Genomic DNA, 17431 nt, shown 5'->3' with positions numbered 1-17431 from the left:
TTTAATTAAAAAGACTGAATTATAAAAAAGTTTGCTCTTTAATTTATATATTGATACATCGTCTGGAATTTTGAAGAGGAGAATTTAGGATTAAAAAGAGAAGAATTTGGTTAATTAGATTTGAATTTGAAAGGTAGTTGAGATGAGGGAAAGAAGAATATAGAAAAGGGGGAAGTGCGGAAGAGGAGATAGGTTGTCCGGTGGGATAAGGTTAAAAGTACAGAATCTGAAACGTCAAATCAGATAAGTTGGTGAGTTAATTGGATGCATGTGTGGGATGGATCTTGTCTGAAACTAAGATGCCTGACTTGACTTTACCTTCGTTTACAGAAAACAATAAATCAATGTTTCTGACCCAATTCCCACTGTCATTTCACCTATCGCCCTTCCTATTTTCACTCCGGGCCCCAACAACCTTCTCTATTCCCAATCTATATTTATTAAATTCCAATTATTACTTTCAAATATTCAATTTTTACTTTTTCTTTTTTTCTTTTTTTATAAATACAAAAGTTAACGTTTTTTAATAATTACCCTATCTCTTTCTTTGCGTCTTTACTACTTAATCTTTCTAAAACACATCAAATCTATTTTTCTTTTACGGATTTCTCCTAACTCACTCTACTGCAATATAATAGATTATGTATTTGTATTTACATATATGAAGACTTTATTAATTATACTTTTAATATAATAGATCATATCGTCAATATTTTCTTTTTATAATTATGCATTTCTAGATTATAATCTAATAGATAATTAAAATAACATTATTAAAATAAAGGATAAATAAAATATATTTTATTTCATTTTCCTTTTTACTCGTATCACTCAATTTTTAATCATGTTATTTTTTTATTCTCTTTTTCTTTCTTTTTTTCACTCTTACTTTTCATAGTCTAATCCAAAATATAAAGGTTCTCATAAAAATCCTTCTCTGGTAAATAAACAGCAAAGCAGTTTACATCATTTGATGCCCTTGGGTGTTCCATAAATAATATTCATTTTAGTCTCTTATATGAAATACTTCTTCAAAAATTATACAGATCAATATTAAAATGTAAGCCTGTTTAGTATTTAAGATTATCGATTTCATAAAAAAAAAATTATTACTCTCAAAGATGTTAATTATAGAGGATGATGCCCGTATTTAAACATGATGACATTTTTTGTTGTATTAAATAGGACTAAGATAGTTAGAAATTGTTTTAATATTTAAGTTACCCAAATATAACTATTTTTTTCATCTATATTTGAGTTCGAAGTAGCATTTTTATTCTAGTTAAATATTATCACTTTGTCTGGAAGATGTGAAGATATCAAAGTCTGCGAGTACAGTATACAAGTGTCAACAAAGACAAATAAATAAATAAAAATATCGAAAGCTTTCTATAAATGTAAATAAGCATAGTAAAAGGACCATAAAACTTTTGGATGGTATATGTATAAAGGATAAGGAGAAGAAGTACTTGTGTAGCAACTCCTGCTAAAGGGTAGAGCATGTTTACAACTAAGAACCACGTAATGCTGATCAATTAGCAGAATTTGAAAAACCAGTGGTCCTGGTTATGCGTAAGGCTGCCTCAAGTACTATGGTACAACAACAATCAAAGGGATCTGGCACGTCTTACACTAAATTGAGAACCAAGGAAGCGTGGTCCATCCTGCTCAGAACTAACAACTGTCAGACATGATTGCGGGATTACTCCAATCCATTGTAGTTCATTTCTTCCAAATATATCTATAATATTTCAATATCAGAATCAAATGCAAAAACTTAGTTTCTACCAATTGCATTTTCTTATGTTCTTTTCAACCTGGAATTGTAGGGTTTTTTTTTTTAATACAAAGACCATTACCATTTTAAGTCCTTAGTAATTATCTAGTAACACATGACATGAGGTTCCACCGTCACATTACTAAGGGAAATATTTAAATGAGGTACAGCTAATATTTAAACACATTTTGTGAACTCGGAAAATTTGTCCTTTGTACTTGTGCTATCCAAATGTAATGATGTATCAAGAACTTCCAACTATTGCAAGAAAAGACCAAGCCCGTTAAAAATAATTTCTTTCCAAGACAACTGTTACAAATGTGAATTTCTGACAGACGACGGTCTGGTCACCATAACAGAAAATAGAAAATCAATTTGCTGAGGCAAACCTGAATAATCAATCAGTCTCCACTAAAAGAGAAAAATAGGAACAAAGAATATAGTAAGGCGTAATATTAATTCACAGAATTTGGTCTAACTCTCTTTAGAATAGATATTCTCTTTACAAGGTTAAACAGCTGTAAACACTATGCTTTCATCTCTCAGGTATGTCCCTCTCCTCTTAAATGTTACTATGTTATAGTCTTCCTTCCTTAGTACTGCCTGAAGTTTTAAAGTTTCCATTGCTTGCCTACTGAAACTCCAGTTAGTCTAAAACTTCTAAATAGTAAATAACAAAAGAATGCTACCTTGTTAAGTATACTTGTAAGACTAAAGAAAAGGAGCGGTCCATTACTTACGCACCCCAATTGTGGGGTGTGAAGAGGCTCGGATGTACATAATCTTAATTTGATGCGCAGAGACTATTTCCGCACCTAAATCCTCGGACCACAGCCACATTGCAATAATCTTACCTTTGAGCCAAAATTTACCCGCTGTATTCGTGTAAGACTCTGGCGGCAATAATGTTAATAAATTGTATCTAGCTTCAATAAGCTATTCAAGCTATATGCTACGCTCATTATGTTGATACTTCAAAACTTCTTCGGTAGAAAAGAACATAGGCAGCTGAAGACTTTATCTTCTCCTTGCTGATGGGATTAACATGGCTATCATCAAAGTCATACCACTGATCACCACCTCTCTACATGAAATACAGAAAAGCAGATACAACGGATGAACATTAACAATTGCCATGAGAGCGTTTTTTTAAACAATTTACACATAATAAAAACCTTCCAAAATTTCATAATGAGATCATATTGATGTCAATCATATCCAATCAACATTTCACCATCTACAACTGGTAAGCTATTGTATAAAGGTCCAGAAATCAATCCATAATCATGACAGTAATGAAGAAAGCCGTCTGAGTTCTCAAATCATTTCTGATGTTTAGAGACTATAATGTGCTCTATACTTCTAAAAACTCAACATTTCAAATATTTCAAAACCAATTCTCATATCCCAAATTATAAGCTTAAAAAACAAAGAAAATAAGTATTAAAAAAAACAGCACTTACATGGACAAATGCAGTATAGTGCCCACCTCCCATGCTTCCATAATGGTTACTAACAGCATAAAGTGTGTAATGGTAAGACTCACCATTCACGTGGCTAATATAAGCTGTCAAGTCAAGATTATCAACAGGAAAGTCAACACATGTCTCTAGCTTGTTTTTCAAGTACCGACTGTATTGAAACCTCTTAAGATGAATGACCAAAATTTCAGGCAGTCTCCAAAGATCTAACTTCTTACTAGCTTGACGATGTTTTTTACAGCCAGGACAGTACCTAACATTACAGAAAACTGTTACTTAGATAATAGCCAATCGAGAAGATAAGTAATTTAAAAGAAGAATGGGTGTGTTCCAAGTGATAACACGTGCATAGAACTTCACAGATCAGAATAGCTGTATGAAATATTGGCACAGCAGTATTTTCTGATGGGAAACACAGTTTAGCAAAAATATTTTCCTCGCCGTGTTTATAAGATTAAAATTAGGAAAATTGACAGCTGCTCTAACTTGTACTAATTGACGGAGAAAAACACGGAGAAAAGATTAACATTGAGATTTAAGATAGATGCAAACAAATATTTAAATAGAAATTCAAATTCATTACAAAACGAGTCTGTCCCTGATCAGTCTTTAATAAGAAACTATTTAGGGTTTGAACTTTAATGGCACTAAGTATCCAACCCTGATCTGCAAATAGGATAATTTAGTGATGGTTATGATGAATTTATGGCAGTTATGAGCTGAATAAATATGCTGAGCTAATGCAAGACCCGAACTAAAATTATTTGGAAAAGCTTAAAACATAGTAATCTAGTTTAAATATCTTCCACATTGGACAGATTAACATGCTTGCCAATCAACGAGTGTACACTTTCTTAAAGGCAATAAAAACTGGCTAACTAACCACATGTCTTCTGGTCCAAGAGGTTCTTCTTGTAAGAATGCTTCAAGACACTTGTATAGAGAAACTGACTCCTGAGATCTCTTTGCTAAAAAACCAGACTTGAAAACCTCAGGCAAGGAACTACAAAATTGTGTATCATATTTCTTAATATGTTCTTCTGACCAACACACAAGCACGTGCAGTAGCCTCAACTCTCCACTTATTGCTAGAGGCTCATTCATTAGTATCTTGGAATTCTTTATAGCTCCCTTTTCATCTGTATGGTAAAACTCCATTCCTCCATCTGAAAAAGTGTCTAACTCATTCAAATTTGAACCTAAACTAGTGGTTGTGACCTCCATTTCTGCAACTTCAGTTTCCTTAGACATGGCACAGTTTTCTAAGGCCTCTTCAATTGGATTTTGAAATGGATGGAACCATTTTAGATACAAATTGCGGAGATCAGATCCATTTGTAACATTACACAGCCTAGCTACAACAGGAATTCCAAAGGCCTTGCAATTTAGAGTTCGCTTCCCATAGACAAACTGCCTGAAAAAATAATATCAAATAGAAACTTTATTACAAAGGAAATCACAAGAGTCAATAAAGAAGCTCATGTAAAACAAGTATATGGATGCGAGCAAGTCTGTGACAGTGAGTTCTAAATACATACTGAATCCAAGCAGCATGTTGTAGTGATTACGAGACTAGGAAAAAAATTATGAAATCATTCAGCCCATATGTTACTGCGTATTCTTTTATTCTTACTAAAGAAAATCAATCTTATTACAACATTGACTTACTCCTCCATCTGCTGGTTTATGAAGACAACCAAAGGCGTGTCGGCATTATTTTTATAAAATCGGTAAGCAACTAATTTGTCAGCATCTCTTATTAAGGATAATGAATCGGTAGGATCTTCAAGAAATCGTATAATGCAATTGTTGTATACCTGTACCAAAGCAATTGCATCAGACATGTGGCTTTCTACAGGATTAAAATGTATCAAGAAACCAAAAATGAAAGGGAAGTGACTTCAAATGAGTTAAACAAATATCAAAGAAAATAAACCTCCGCTACTAATAAGGTCTCATCAATCCCCAAAGAGCATGCAATGCTAAGAGCCCGGGTTAGGTCTTCAAATCTTCCATTTTTTGGAACAGAAATAGTATATGGTGATAATGAAGACATTTTATCACCACTGTCACTAACAACAGTTATAGTCATTGTCCGCATTGTTGTTGAAGGTAGAGGTAATGACAAGTACATGAACGGATCAAATGTCACAGAGACCTTCCTACAAATAGGACAAACTAATGTTGATTTATACTGACCCTGCATAAAATGATAGATGCAATCCATAAGGTAAAGAGAGTTACCATAGGAAGAAAAAAATATTAAAATAGCTCTCATGAACATGAAAAGGACACCAAATTTCATCTTCAACCGAATTAGAAAAAAAATAGCATGCTAACTGGCACGAGAGCTATCACTCAATCTAGGAGGATTTTTTATTATTCTAACCCCTTTCACAAATAACTGATATTGTGAACCACTGGTCTATTTGGACAAACTTCTCCATAAGCACTTTTAGGAGAGGAAAATAAGAACAAAAAACTGAAATAAACTTCTCCATTGGCCAAAATTAGCTTATGCACAACTTAAAAAACAAGAATTTAGAGAAGTTGAATAAGAGAACTTTTACAAATTAGTTATGTTGAAAATTCCACATCAACTAGAAGTAAGGACAATTTATCTTATATAAGTGAATACAAACCTTATTTTACAAGCCAATTTTGTAAAGTTAAGTTAAAATTAAAGTTAAGTTAAAATTAAAGTCCACTTTTTAATATGGTATCAAAGCTAGTTAGAAACCATCTTAATGAGATTTATTATTTATTTGACCTATCGGACCACCCATATATATCTAATCCCAAACTTGAAATGTCCATAATTTAGTGTGAAGGAGTATGTTGAAAATATCACGTCAACTAAAGATAAAGTCAATTTACAATATATAAGGGGGTACAAATCTCACCTTACAAGTCAATTTTGTAGAATTGAATTAAGTTTAAATTCACTTCTTAATATGGTATCAAAGTCATTTAAAGTCTATTCTAACGAGATTTGTTATTTGTTTAGCATATCGTACCACCACAAATATCTAGTTCGACACTCAAGATGTAGATGCCTCGGCATAAGGAGTGTGTTGAAGATCGCATATCGATTAGAAATAAAGACAACTTATAGTATATAAGTGGGTATAAACCTTACGTTACAAGTCAGTTTTGTAGGGTTCAGTTACACTTGTTAAAAAGTGGACTTTAAGCTTAACTCAACATCACCAAATTGAATTGACTTGAGGTGAGATTTGCATTCACTCAACACACCCCTCACGTCGAGACATACATCTCGAGCGTGGAACTAGACATTAATGGATGACCTAATAGCAGCCTGATAGTAGGTGGAATAATAGACTCAACAAACAACAAATTTCACTATGATAGGCTTTAACTCATAGCTCTAACACCATGTTAAGAACTAGACTTTAAGTCTAACTTAACCTCTCAAAACTAACTTACTGGGTAAGGTTTGCACCTACTTAGATACTGTAAATTGACCTTATCTTTAGTAATTTGGAACTTCCAACAAGACTTAAAATTAACTTCTTAACAAATCTAAGCTATTTTCATTTTTTGTTCTTATTTGTCTCTTCTAAAAGTATTTATGGAGAAGTTTGTCCAAACCAACCTAATTAAATTTGTTTGACTATTAACATTATCAACCAACTGTGGAAAGTCCACTGATAAATTGTTCATGGCTCCTTCATCTCACATGAAACCATTATCTTCATAAATGTCACCGGGCCCCCATTTCCCACAAAGAAATTAACTCTTTTTCACCAAACCAACTCAATTATTTCATATAATCTTTAACACAATAAGTGTGTAATTTTTTTAAAACAGAAGTTCTTTGAAATTAGATTTTCTGCCCAAATAATGGTACGTCTGAATTCATAAAAATTATCTTTGCAATATTATAGACACGGATCAGGCTGTAATTTCCAGAACTTGCGAATTTGGCATGACAAACACACATAAGATCTGTTACCTATAGTTATAACTAATTGGTTAAAACAGTAGTCTGAACTCTTTAACTAATTGCTTTTATTATTACACTCGTAAATGCTCAAGTAAATCACTAATTTTCCATCAAAGTTTCTAAAAATAACTACTTAACTATTAAGAAACTGAGTTCTTCACAACATGTGGGTGTATGTAATTAATTCTACATTGCATACAATGAGATGAATACATACTTGGCATACATCAACGATGACAGAATCATTGCGAGCCAAATGATTATGCCAATATTCATCAGCAACCTCTTCATCTGGTCGACCATCTCCATCCTTTACTTCAACATAAGGCTTACATTTAACACGATTCAGATCTTCGTGAAGACCATCCAACAAAAAAGCAAGAAGTTCCTATTAAGACGCATGGATATAGTTGACAATGTTAGGGAACACGAGACACCAACCTTTTAAAGCCAAAAGTGTTAGCAAAAAAGAGAACGAAAGGGCCAAATGCACACACTTGAGAATCATGCTGATTAAACCCACTGAACTGGGGGGCAAATCTAGCAAGTTTTGATTTGAATACTCTTGGTGCCACAGGGCTTGCTCCAGGTGCCCATAACTTCCTGAGTAAATCTCCAAAGGCCAAAGCTATCTCACCCTGGCAAAGAAGCATATATCAAGAAAATAAAATAATAGAATACAACACAGGTATTGAAGTTTCCATATCCCAACCAATGGCAACATAAAAAAAATTTAGATATCAAAATATTAAATTATGAGTTGGGTGAGACGAATTATTACATACATTCATGCCCAAAGGGTTTTCATGATTGATTTCTCTAACATAATCTTCCAGAAAATAATCAACGAGCTTTGGTGTATGTGCTAAGCATTGGAGGGAACTGTTCATGAAGCAAGTGTTTCCCAGGTTTTGTAATCCAGTTAATCCCAAGGAACCAGCTTCACCGGAGCCTAAAGAGAAGGTCAAAGAATTGGCATGCGTACAATCAGAATTCGCATTGTCAATAGATCCATTCATCTTCAGTGAAGCATTGCCAGAAAAATTTGCCATCTCGTCTTTTTTCCCATCCTTAGATCTAATTGAGTCTGACAACCCATAAACTTGCAACTCCAAAAGAATCTGTATATCAAGCATAGTTAACATTAATAAGGCTCATAAGGAAATCTAATCAACAACGAAAACAATAGTCTTATCTCAATGGAAGCTAATTTCATACAACCAATATTTCAGAAGTTCAAGTCACTTACGATATATTTAGTAGGACTCATGAGGAGACACTCAATCTAGACATAGTAAATGATAACTCAAACAATCACAGAAATTTAAGTTATCTTCAGCAAAGACAACAACAATAATAGCCTCTATCCCATTCGACAACATCAACTATATGTGGATCACACAATGGGACTTGGTTAAAAACCAATTTCTTAGGAACAACTTTCGAGAAATTATTGAAGAAGCTATCGTTATCTTTACGTTCCACAAAATTATGCTTTTTTCCCAAATCATTCAACCCTAAGGTTCTTGCATCGACAAGCCTAGGGAAAAGAATCAAATCTCAGCAAGAAAATTCAGAGGACAAAAACTTCTTAAATATAAAAACCTTGTGAAAATATAGGAGAAAAGATTTGTGTGTAAGAAAAATCTCAAAGGGAAAATAGGTTTTTTCTTCAGAAGACCACTAAGCATTTGCTTGTGGCTGAAACTAATATCTGAATGCAAAAGCACACAACTTATATTGCACACAAAATAAATAGCACAGGAAGTATAGCAGTAATGATATCATGTCCCAAACTATATAGTAATACCTGATATTGACCGAACCATATAAACGTGATAACATTTTACCAAAATTATAAAAGTCATATAATAAAAACAAATAAAGGACCCCAAACATGAAACACATTGCACTTGACGTAGAAGAGAGACAAACTGAGGCAACGACTCAAGAGTTAGCTCATCATGAGTTGAACTAAAAACATGTCAATTCAACTCGGCTTACTTTTTTGTGAACCAAAAATTTTGTAACAAAACTTAACTCATCACGATTTGGTGGGTTAAAAAAATTGACTCACTTAAACATGTTTTGTTCTCTCAACTTATTTCATATATTTATTACAATGCAATCAAAGTAGATTGACTCAACCCACCTATTTATGACACTACAATCAAGGTATTCACCTATTTCACCAAATATTAACCACAATTAAGAAGTGATATTATAAAGATAGTAAATGAAAAACAAAATGTTAACTTATATAATTAAACAAACAAATTAATTAAGCATCTAAACCATTCAAACATGGTTGAACAACATTCTAGTCTTGACAAATACCAAAGTGATAACCTACACATTTAAAAGTATAAAGTAATTATAATGAAAAAAAAAATTAAAGAGTTGTTGTTTGTGAGTTTTGATTTGGGTCAACCCACCTCTAACTCGACTAGAACCCATTTAACAAGCAAGTTAAGTAAGTCGAGTTCAATTTGGCCCACATTTTAAAAAAGAAAAGAAAAACTATTTTTTCCAACCCAATCTAACTCCAACCCAATCTAACTAAAACCCATAATGAGCCACATTAACTCACCAATTTGAATTGACTTTGACACCCCTAAGTATAGTGTTAGTCTAGACATCCCCCCATTTTTTCCATAGAGTTCAAAATATCCATTAAAGCATCTAACGGTCTTAATATGCAAAAACCATAATCTTTTAGGCCCTGTTCTTTTGAGTGGATTTGAGAGGATGGATTTGAGGGGATTTGAGAGGATTTGAATATAATTTTTTTTGTCGTTTATTTGAGTGAATTTGAAGGTAAATAAAAGTGAATTTGGAAATATTTTTTTTTAATTTGTCATGTCCATACAATTCTATACTAATTCTCACAAATTTTATTTCCAAATTCACCCTCATTTACCTCCAAATTCACTCAAATAAACGACAAAAAAAATTATCTTCAAATCCCCTCAAATCCATCCTCTCAAATCCACTAAAAAGAACAGGGCCTTAAGTATGCCAAGTAGCTAAGAAGTTATGGCACACAACATACATACACTCATCCCTAACACAAGAAAAATGGAATAGCTTGTGATCAAAGTATAATCTACAACTGTGAAAATAAAATACAAGGACATCCAAGCATAAACAAACCAACTTTAAACAACATATAATACTACAAACCTCCTGATCAGACTGCCTTTGACAGTCAACTGGGATCTGATTTTTGTCATTCATAAAAAACGTTATCTGGCCTGAATAGTCCCAAATGCATAACTGTACAATAACATGTTACAAAAATGTCAATTTCAAGGGTAGAAATGCATCTGCGTGTAAAACACTGGAAAGGGATTCACTTAATAACATTTTCTAGGAAAAAATGATAAAGTTAATGTGATATCCTCATAACCATGCATATCGAATTTTAAATGAATTGAGTATACCCATGTATGTAATTTTACAACGAAAATGGACTTGATCTATTTAATGTCAACTCTTAATCCAAGTGTTGGATTAATAGAATTTAGAGTGTATAAAGATCTATTAGGAGTAACTATACAAAACTTACTCTTAGAGTAAGTAGATTCCTTCACACACATAACTATATAGCTGTAAAAGAAATTTTCTATTACCATCTCTGAATCCACACTGAACATTTTGCAGGCTCTTTTAAAAAGCTCAAGTGCGTTGTCCTGAAAAGAAGGTAATAAATGGGAACAACAAATTAGAATTTGAATAATAAAAAGATAATGAACATATAAGTATCACAATTTCTTAATGATTTTTTATTATAAAAGCACTTGTATTAAATCAAATTATTGTTGTGTGTATGCATACATACATACACACATACATACATACATATATATATATATATATATATATATATATATATATATATATATATATATATATATATATAAATATATAAATGGAGGTGTCGTGTTACACTAAGAATAACTTTATGATGAGCCCAAGGCCCCTAATAAGAATGGAGGGGAGTTTCTTAAGAGAATTACAAGGAGCATGACTATAAGGGATACCTCCTCCACACCCTCTTCTCTTAATTTATGTAAAAGGGTTGAAAACTAGATATAGTATTAATTCCCTTATGCAAAATACACACATAGTAATGTATTTATAACAAAAAATCATAAAAAAAATATGGGCTAGGCCCATTTCATGATTAATACATGTTGAATATAGAGAAAAACTAGGTACAGGATTAAATTTCCTTGTGTCTAAAATACACATAGGGTAATTTATTTATAATAAAGAATTATACAAGTATATGGCAACAAAACATAAATATGATAAATAGAAGATATTGTTAAAAACAATATCAAACAATATCAAAGTCTACATTTTCCTAATTAACATAAAACACAATATATCTAACAATACAAATGTTAGGTTCCTAGGTTGGAAACCTAACTATCAATGCTCACAGTAATCAAAAGAACAATGAAAGAATGGGTTTCTGTATTGATATTGAGAACAAAGTACACTGATAGCGCTAATGGAGGACTAATCCCCCTCTTAGCCCTAGCGGAGGCATAATCCCCCTCTTCTGGCCAAAGTCCAGATTTACAAAATAATACTCAAAAACTCCCTTCTAACAATGAATAGAACTCTATTTATATAAGATCTCCCATCCTGCCTTTCCCAACTGCTCTCTCATTTTCCCGCCTTTCTTAACTGCTCTCTCATTTCCTCTTCCTTCTATCCTCTTACCTTAGATCCTATCAACAAATGACATTATATTTAACAATATCTCATAATATTTAATAATATCTAACAATATATAACACTCTCCCTCGAGCTGGTGCATATAAATTGTATGTACAAAGCTTATTACAAATCCATTATAGGTCTTCGTAAAAACTTAGTAAAAATATCTATTAATTAACCATTTGAGTTAACAAACTTAGTCTTGATGTCTCTCAATAGAATCTTTTCTCAAAAAAAAAACACAATCAATCTCAATGTCTTTGATCTTTTCGATGAAAGACGGGATTATAGCTAATGTGAAGAGCAGTTTGTTTGTTACATATAAGTGTCATTTAAGTGACATCTCCAAAGTACAATTCTTTTAAGTGACTATTTAAGCCAAATAAATTCACAAGTGGATGAGGCCATAACTCTATATTTTACTTTTGCACTACATTCAACCACAACATTTTGTTTCTTGCTCTTCCAAGATATCAAGTTATCACCAATGAAGATACAATATCTAAAAGTGGATCTTCTATTAGAAAGAGGTCTTGCCCAATCAACATCTAAATAACAAATAATTTTAGTGTGATTATTGTGATCATATAGCAAACCTTTTCCAAAATATCCTTTAATGTACTTCAATATACATATGAGGAATTAAGAAATATACTCACCACATTGACTGCAAAGGAAATGTCAAGACGAGTAGTAGTAAGACAGTTCAACTTTCCAACTAATCTTTTGTACTTATCAGGATCTGAAAGAAGCTACACCTGATTAAGTAGGAATTTGGTATTGGGATCATGGGTGTGTCAACAGATCTTGAGTTCATAAACCCAATTTCCTCCAAAATATCCAATACGTATTGTTGGATTGTGTAACCTCAATCCTCAAGAAATATTTGATTTTGCCAAGATCTTTTGCTTGAAAGAAGTGACAAGGATGTTGTTTCGTCTGTGAGATGCCATGGTGGTCATTGTCCATAAAAACAATGTCATCAACATATACTATTAAATGGATGGCGACAAGCCATGATTGATGAAATGCATGCACTTGAACGCAGTAATACTTTGGAGCTTGTCCCTCTTCCTCTTGGTAAGAAGCTTGTGGATTGTAGATGGATCTATGCCATTAAGGTTGGTCCCACTAGTGAAGTAGATCATCTCAAAGCTCGTCTAGTAGCTAAGGGATACACTCAGGTTTATGGCCCAACCAGTATTGTTCATCTTTTCCTTGCTATGGTTGTCATTTGTCAATGGCCTCTTGTCCAATTGGGTATTAAAAATACCTCTTTTCACGTTGATATGGAAGAGGAGATTTACATTAAGCAACCGCCTAGGTTTGTTGTTCAGATAGAGTCTGGTTTTGGTTTTGTAAATTAAATTTTTCACTCTATGGCTTGAAGCAAAGATCTTGTTTTCTAACTCATAACATGCAAAGATGTCTTGTTGCATGGAATAAGTAGTTCCAAGGTCGTTCCAAATTTAACGGCATTGGAGTAATACATATAATTTCTATCGATTTTTGTAGTTATGGGTCTTTGTAGCCTTGTAATAATTTTCCAGTCATCATGATCCCAATTTAGAAATTAGGATTACCCCAAGATATGGACTTAACTTCAATATGGTTTAGCCTACTCGTACCCTTCTAATAAATTGAGCCTATTGGAAATAATTTTGACCATTAAGACAGCTATCATCAAGCAAATGTGGAACAGCAGCATTACTTGGTGGAGTTGTCATGCCAAAACACAAGAGATTCCTTAGCTTTAAAATAACATTTTAAAGAAAAAACACAAACATTGCCGTGAGCAATGTTTTTTTCAAAGGAAAGGCACCCAACCCAAGGAGAAAAAGCAAAGCGGGGCAAGTCTAGGACTGACACATAAAGGAGACTGTGGCAAAGAAAGTGGCAACAAAAACACATGGCACGTGAAGCCCACTTGCACATGCAAGTGCTTGACTACTTCAATGGTGATACTCTCTAGTTGTTAACAGATCAAAGGATGGTGAATCCATAGGTGTGATCATCAGACTAATTTTAGGCTGCAATGGCAGTGACGGCAATGGAAAAGGAGGGGACAAAGATAGTGGTCATGAAACACAAGTTGGGTGCACTTCAAGCAACCTAAAAGAGGGAACTGCAACTAAGACGACAATGAAGGAATGTGGAAGTAAGAGCCCCCAATGTCGAGAGCTCTAATACCAACTTGAAAGAGATTAAATTGTATGAGAGAAAAGATTGTTTTAGAAAAAAATGATTGATGTATTCAAGAGAAGAAAAGGATCCTATTTATTATAAAAAAAAGGCAATGAAAATTGTATTACCCCAATGATGTACCGGAACATTTGCATTAAATAGTAAGGTGTGTGCAATTTCAATTAAATGTCAATTTTTCTTTTCACAATTCCACTTTGTTGGTGTGTGAAGACACATGGATTGATGCAAAATTCCTTCAGGATACAAAGGAAGAAAGTTCAATAGAGGAATATTCTTAGTCATTGTCACTTAAGAATTTAAAATATTTTTCCAAATTAGTTCTTGATCTCATTGAAGAAATACATGAAGATAGATAAAAAGTTCAGACTAATATATATTAAATATACACAAGTATATCTAAAATATTCATCAATAAACATAACAAAATATGCTAAATGGATAGGACTCCAAATTTTTAAGTGAATGGTAGAAAAAAAAAAGGAGTTACATTTTTTCTCAATTTGCTTAGGAAAAGAGGATCAGACATATTTGCCAAGTTTACAAGATTCCCCTTCTAAAACCTAAATTTGTATGAGACTAGGAACCATTATTTGAATTTTTGCCAAACTTAGGTGACTCAAATGATCATGCAAAAGCTTTGGAGGTGATGGAGCAAAACAGGACACAGAGGGAATGGTTTTTTGCCAGTACAGGTCTAGTGATTAATGTTCATCACTCAGGCGACAGGTGACACATTCTTGTATGTCAAAAAAATCATAATCAAATGTAAGCAGTGAGTCAAACTTATAAGGACAATTAGGGATATATAGAACATAATTTAAATTTAAGAAGAAAAAGAAACTTGACCTACTTTAATAAAGTGCCAGTATAAAGAACACCTGTTTTTGAAAAAAGTGATGCTATTCTAGGGTAACAAACAGACCAACTTCCCTCATTTCCACTCATCTCTATCGTCTTCTTCCCTTTCATGGTCCTTTTCACTATAGCAACACAACATAAAAGAAATTGGAGAGGGAAAAAAACAAGCAGAGAGAGAAAGAGACCTTTTTGCTTATTCGTACTCCAAATGAATTTGTTTCCCTCTGAACAGAAAGTCTGAGTTGTAAAGGATATACATCTGACATATCACTGTCAGTGGCTGAAAAGCCTTTGTCATCCTTCGCTACATTTTTTGAATCACTATGCCTACATGAAATACCAAAGCATGTGATGATGCGGATATAGACAATATAAATATTCTAGATGTCAGAAAACTTTCATCGATAGCATCATGAAAGATGAACTATTTTATTTTCAAATCCACATTTAAAACAAAAACTTGCTCGCTATAGATCTACTTATCATGGAACATGCAATGCAAGTAACCACTTGATATTCTGTACAAAATAAATAGCCAATAAAACAGAGACAAAAGGAGTAATATGACTAAAAATTACGAATCAATGGATTGAATTATGAATCATTTATACGTAGTTACTTTTAAGTTTAGGCTACATGTACCATATATAACATGGTCCCATCAAGGAGGACTTGTTCAGCATATAACGACCAAGAAAGCAACTTTGATCAAAAAGTCATGGGGTGAGCTATTGATACGGTAATTTCTAATGGTTACCATACAACAGCTATGATAGAAGATTAAATACCACTAGAGCTCTCCTCCATAAAATCCATTGTTAAAAGTGACAAGTCTGGTAAACAAAGCTTTCTTCATGTGGCACAAATAGCACCTTCAAAAAGAAGTCCTTAACTAATATAAAAAGTATGCTTAGACATGTTCAAAGGTTATGGACAACACTCTGCAAGGTGCAAACCAGCTTCCCAAGAACTTGTAAACACTCACAGAAATTCCAACTATCTTGCATCAAATCTAGCACATCTTCTGGTGAAAAAAAAAAGCAATTTGCTCAAATAATTAATGGACTTGTATACAGGAAACTCAAGCATAAAAAAGAGGTAGAACTCATTTGCCACAGAAATAGAAAAATCAATGATGACTATGTCCAAACTTGAAATTCTTTAAGTTCAGCAGGCAACGTTATTATTTGACTGTGTAATATGGAGTGACAAAAACTTTTAAAACAATTAAGCATAAATACACAGCACAAAGCTGTGCCATAAATGTTCAGAGCTAGAAGAATTCCACACAATACAAAGCACAACCCCTGCTATCTAAATTTCAAAAAGGTATGAAATCCAAACCTAGGTTGAAGTAGAAAAAAGAAGTTGCATCAGTGCACATTCTAACCTAAACATCATACATTTGAAGCCACCTATCTATCTTCACTCACCACTTCAGTGCCTGCAACCACATATCTCCAGATACCAAAGCAAAATCCCGTCCAGATACACCAACTTCGCCATTTTCACGAATGTGCTGCAAATCCTCCTCCCTCCGAAGACTGAACGCAAGATCCGAGCTGAAGATGGTATTGATAATCTTCATGGGACCAGCATAGGACGAACCAGGAAAAGAGGCATACGCAATTCCCTTCTTCTTATCCGAATCCGCAGGCATTGAATCCTGAGCATCCTTCCACCACCTGAAACACACGGAATCAACCACCGACGCTCTTCACACATTCAATCTCAATCAAACAATGCAGACAGGCTCGGATCACAGCAAAATCCGTACGAGGCACAACAAAATCAACAAGCTATCCAGTTCGATTATTCGAGGAAAAACATTAAAAATACATAAAACCGATAAAATGGAATTCAGCTTCGCCTCGATCGGTCCAACCCTAAACGTGCATTGTTAGTTCCGTTGCTTTGGATTACGGAGACTCACAGTGAGGAAATGCACTCACAGATTTAGGGAAAGTTAAATAAGGCGCTAATTGAATTGAAGTGAGAAATGAGTGGAATCTTGAAAGGGAAGACCTGTGAGGAACGAAATAGACTCGCTGGTCCTTGTGTGAGTGTGGTCGCTGAGAGTTATCGGAGCTATCTTCGGAGGCACAGTCCATTGCAGAGAGAGATTTAGAATTCGCTTCCAAATTGTGCAGATTATTTATAAAGCCAGAGAAAGCAGAAAATGAGAGAATTGCAGAGAAAGAAGTAACAAGTGGAGCTTTTGTGGAAAGGGAAGAGAAGACAAGGATGCAAATGATAATACTATTACTGGATAGGGAGGGAAAAATATATTCTATTTCGTAAATTTTTAACTTATTTACTGCCCGTCGTTTTTTTTTTTGTCAGAAAATGTTTGAACAATTAATATTTATTAATTTTTCCAATTAAATTTTATAACATCAACTCATTTATAAT

At 33.4% G+C, this 17431-nt stretch overlaps 1 protein-coding gene across 3 annotated transcripts; it reads right to left on the bottom strand.

Annotated features, from left to right (window-relative positions):
* Positions 1-2202: 2202 nt before the first annotated feature.
* Positions 2203-17270, bottom strand: LOC108334296 (ubiquitin carboxyl-terminal hydrolase 8). 3 transcript variants are annotated; one of them, XM_017570055.2, is made up of 13 exons: positions 17045-17270; positions 16453-16704; positions 15205-15346; positions 10858-10917; positions 10409-10501; positions 8011-8346; positions 7723-7863; positions 7443-7613; positions 5195-5458; positions 4927-5075; positions 4142-4672; positions 3241-3511; positions 2203-2861 (listed from the first exon to the last, which is right to left on the bottom strand). In XM_017570055.2, exons 1-13 carry the CDS (start codon positions 17128-17130, stop codon positions 2739-2741), a joined length of 2619 nt encoding a protein of 872 aa, XP_017425544.1. In that variant the 5' UTR covers positions 17131-17270; the 3' UTR covers positions 2203-2738. The 3 variants fall into 3 exon arrangements, with proteins under 3 accessions (XP_017425544.1, XP_052726900.1, XP_052726901.1); XM_052870940.1 differs by lacking the exon at positions 5195-5458; XM_052870941.1 differs by lacking the exons at positions 15205-15346; positions 16453-16704; positions 17045-17270 and adding an exon at positions 15012-15143.
* Between the last annotated feature and the right edge of the window lie 161 nt (positions 17271-17431).

This window comes from Vigna angularis, chromosome 11 (genome assembly GCF_016808095.1).
Source record: "Vigna angularis cultivar LongXiaoDou No.4 chromosome 11, ASM1680809v1, whole genome shotgun sequence".
In the NCBI taxonomy this organism is placed as follows: domain Eukaryota; kingdom Viridiplantae; phylum Streptophyta; class Magnoliopsida; order Fabales; family Fabaceae; genus Vigna; species Vigna angularis.
The sequence above is the reverse complement of the archived record's forward strand: the minus strand, read 5'-3'. Positions and strand labels throughout refer to the sequence as shown.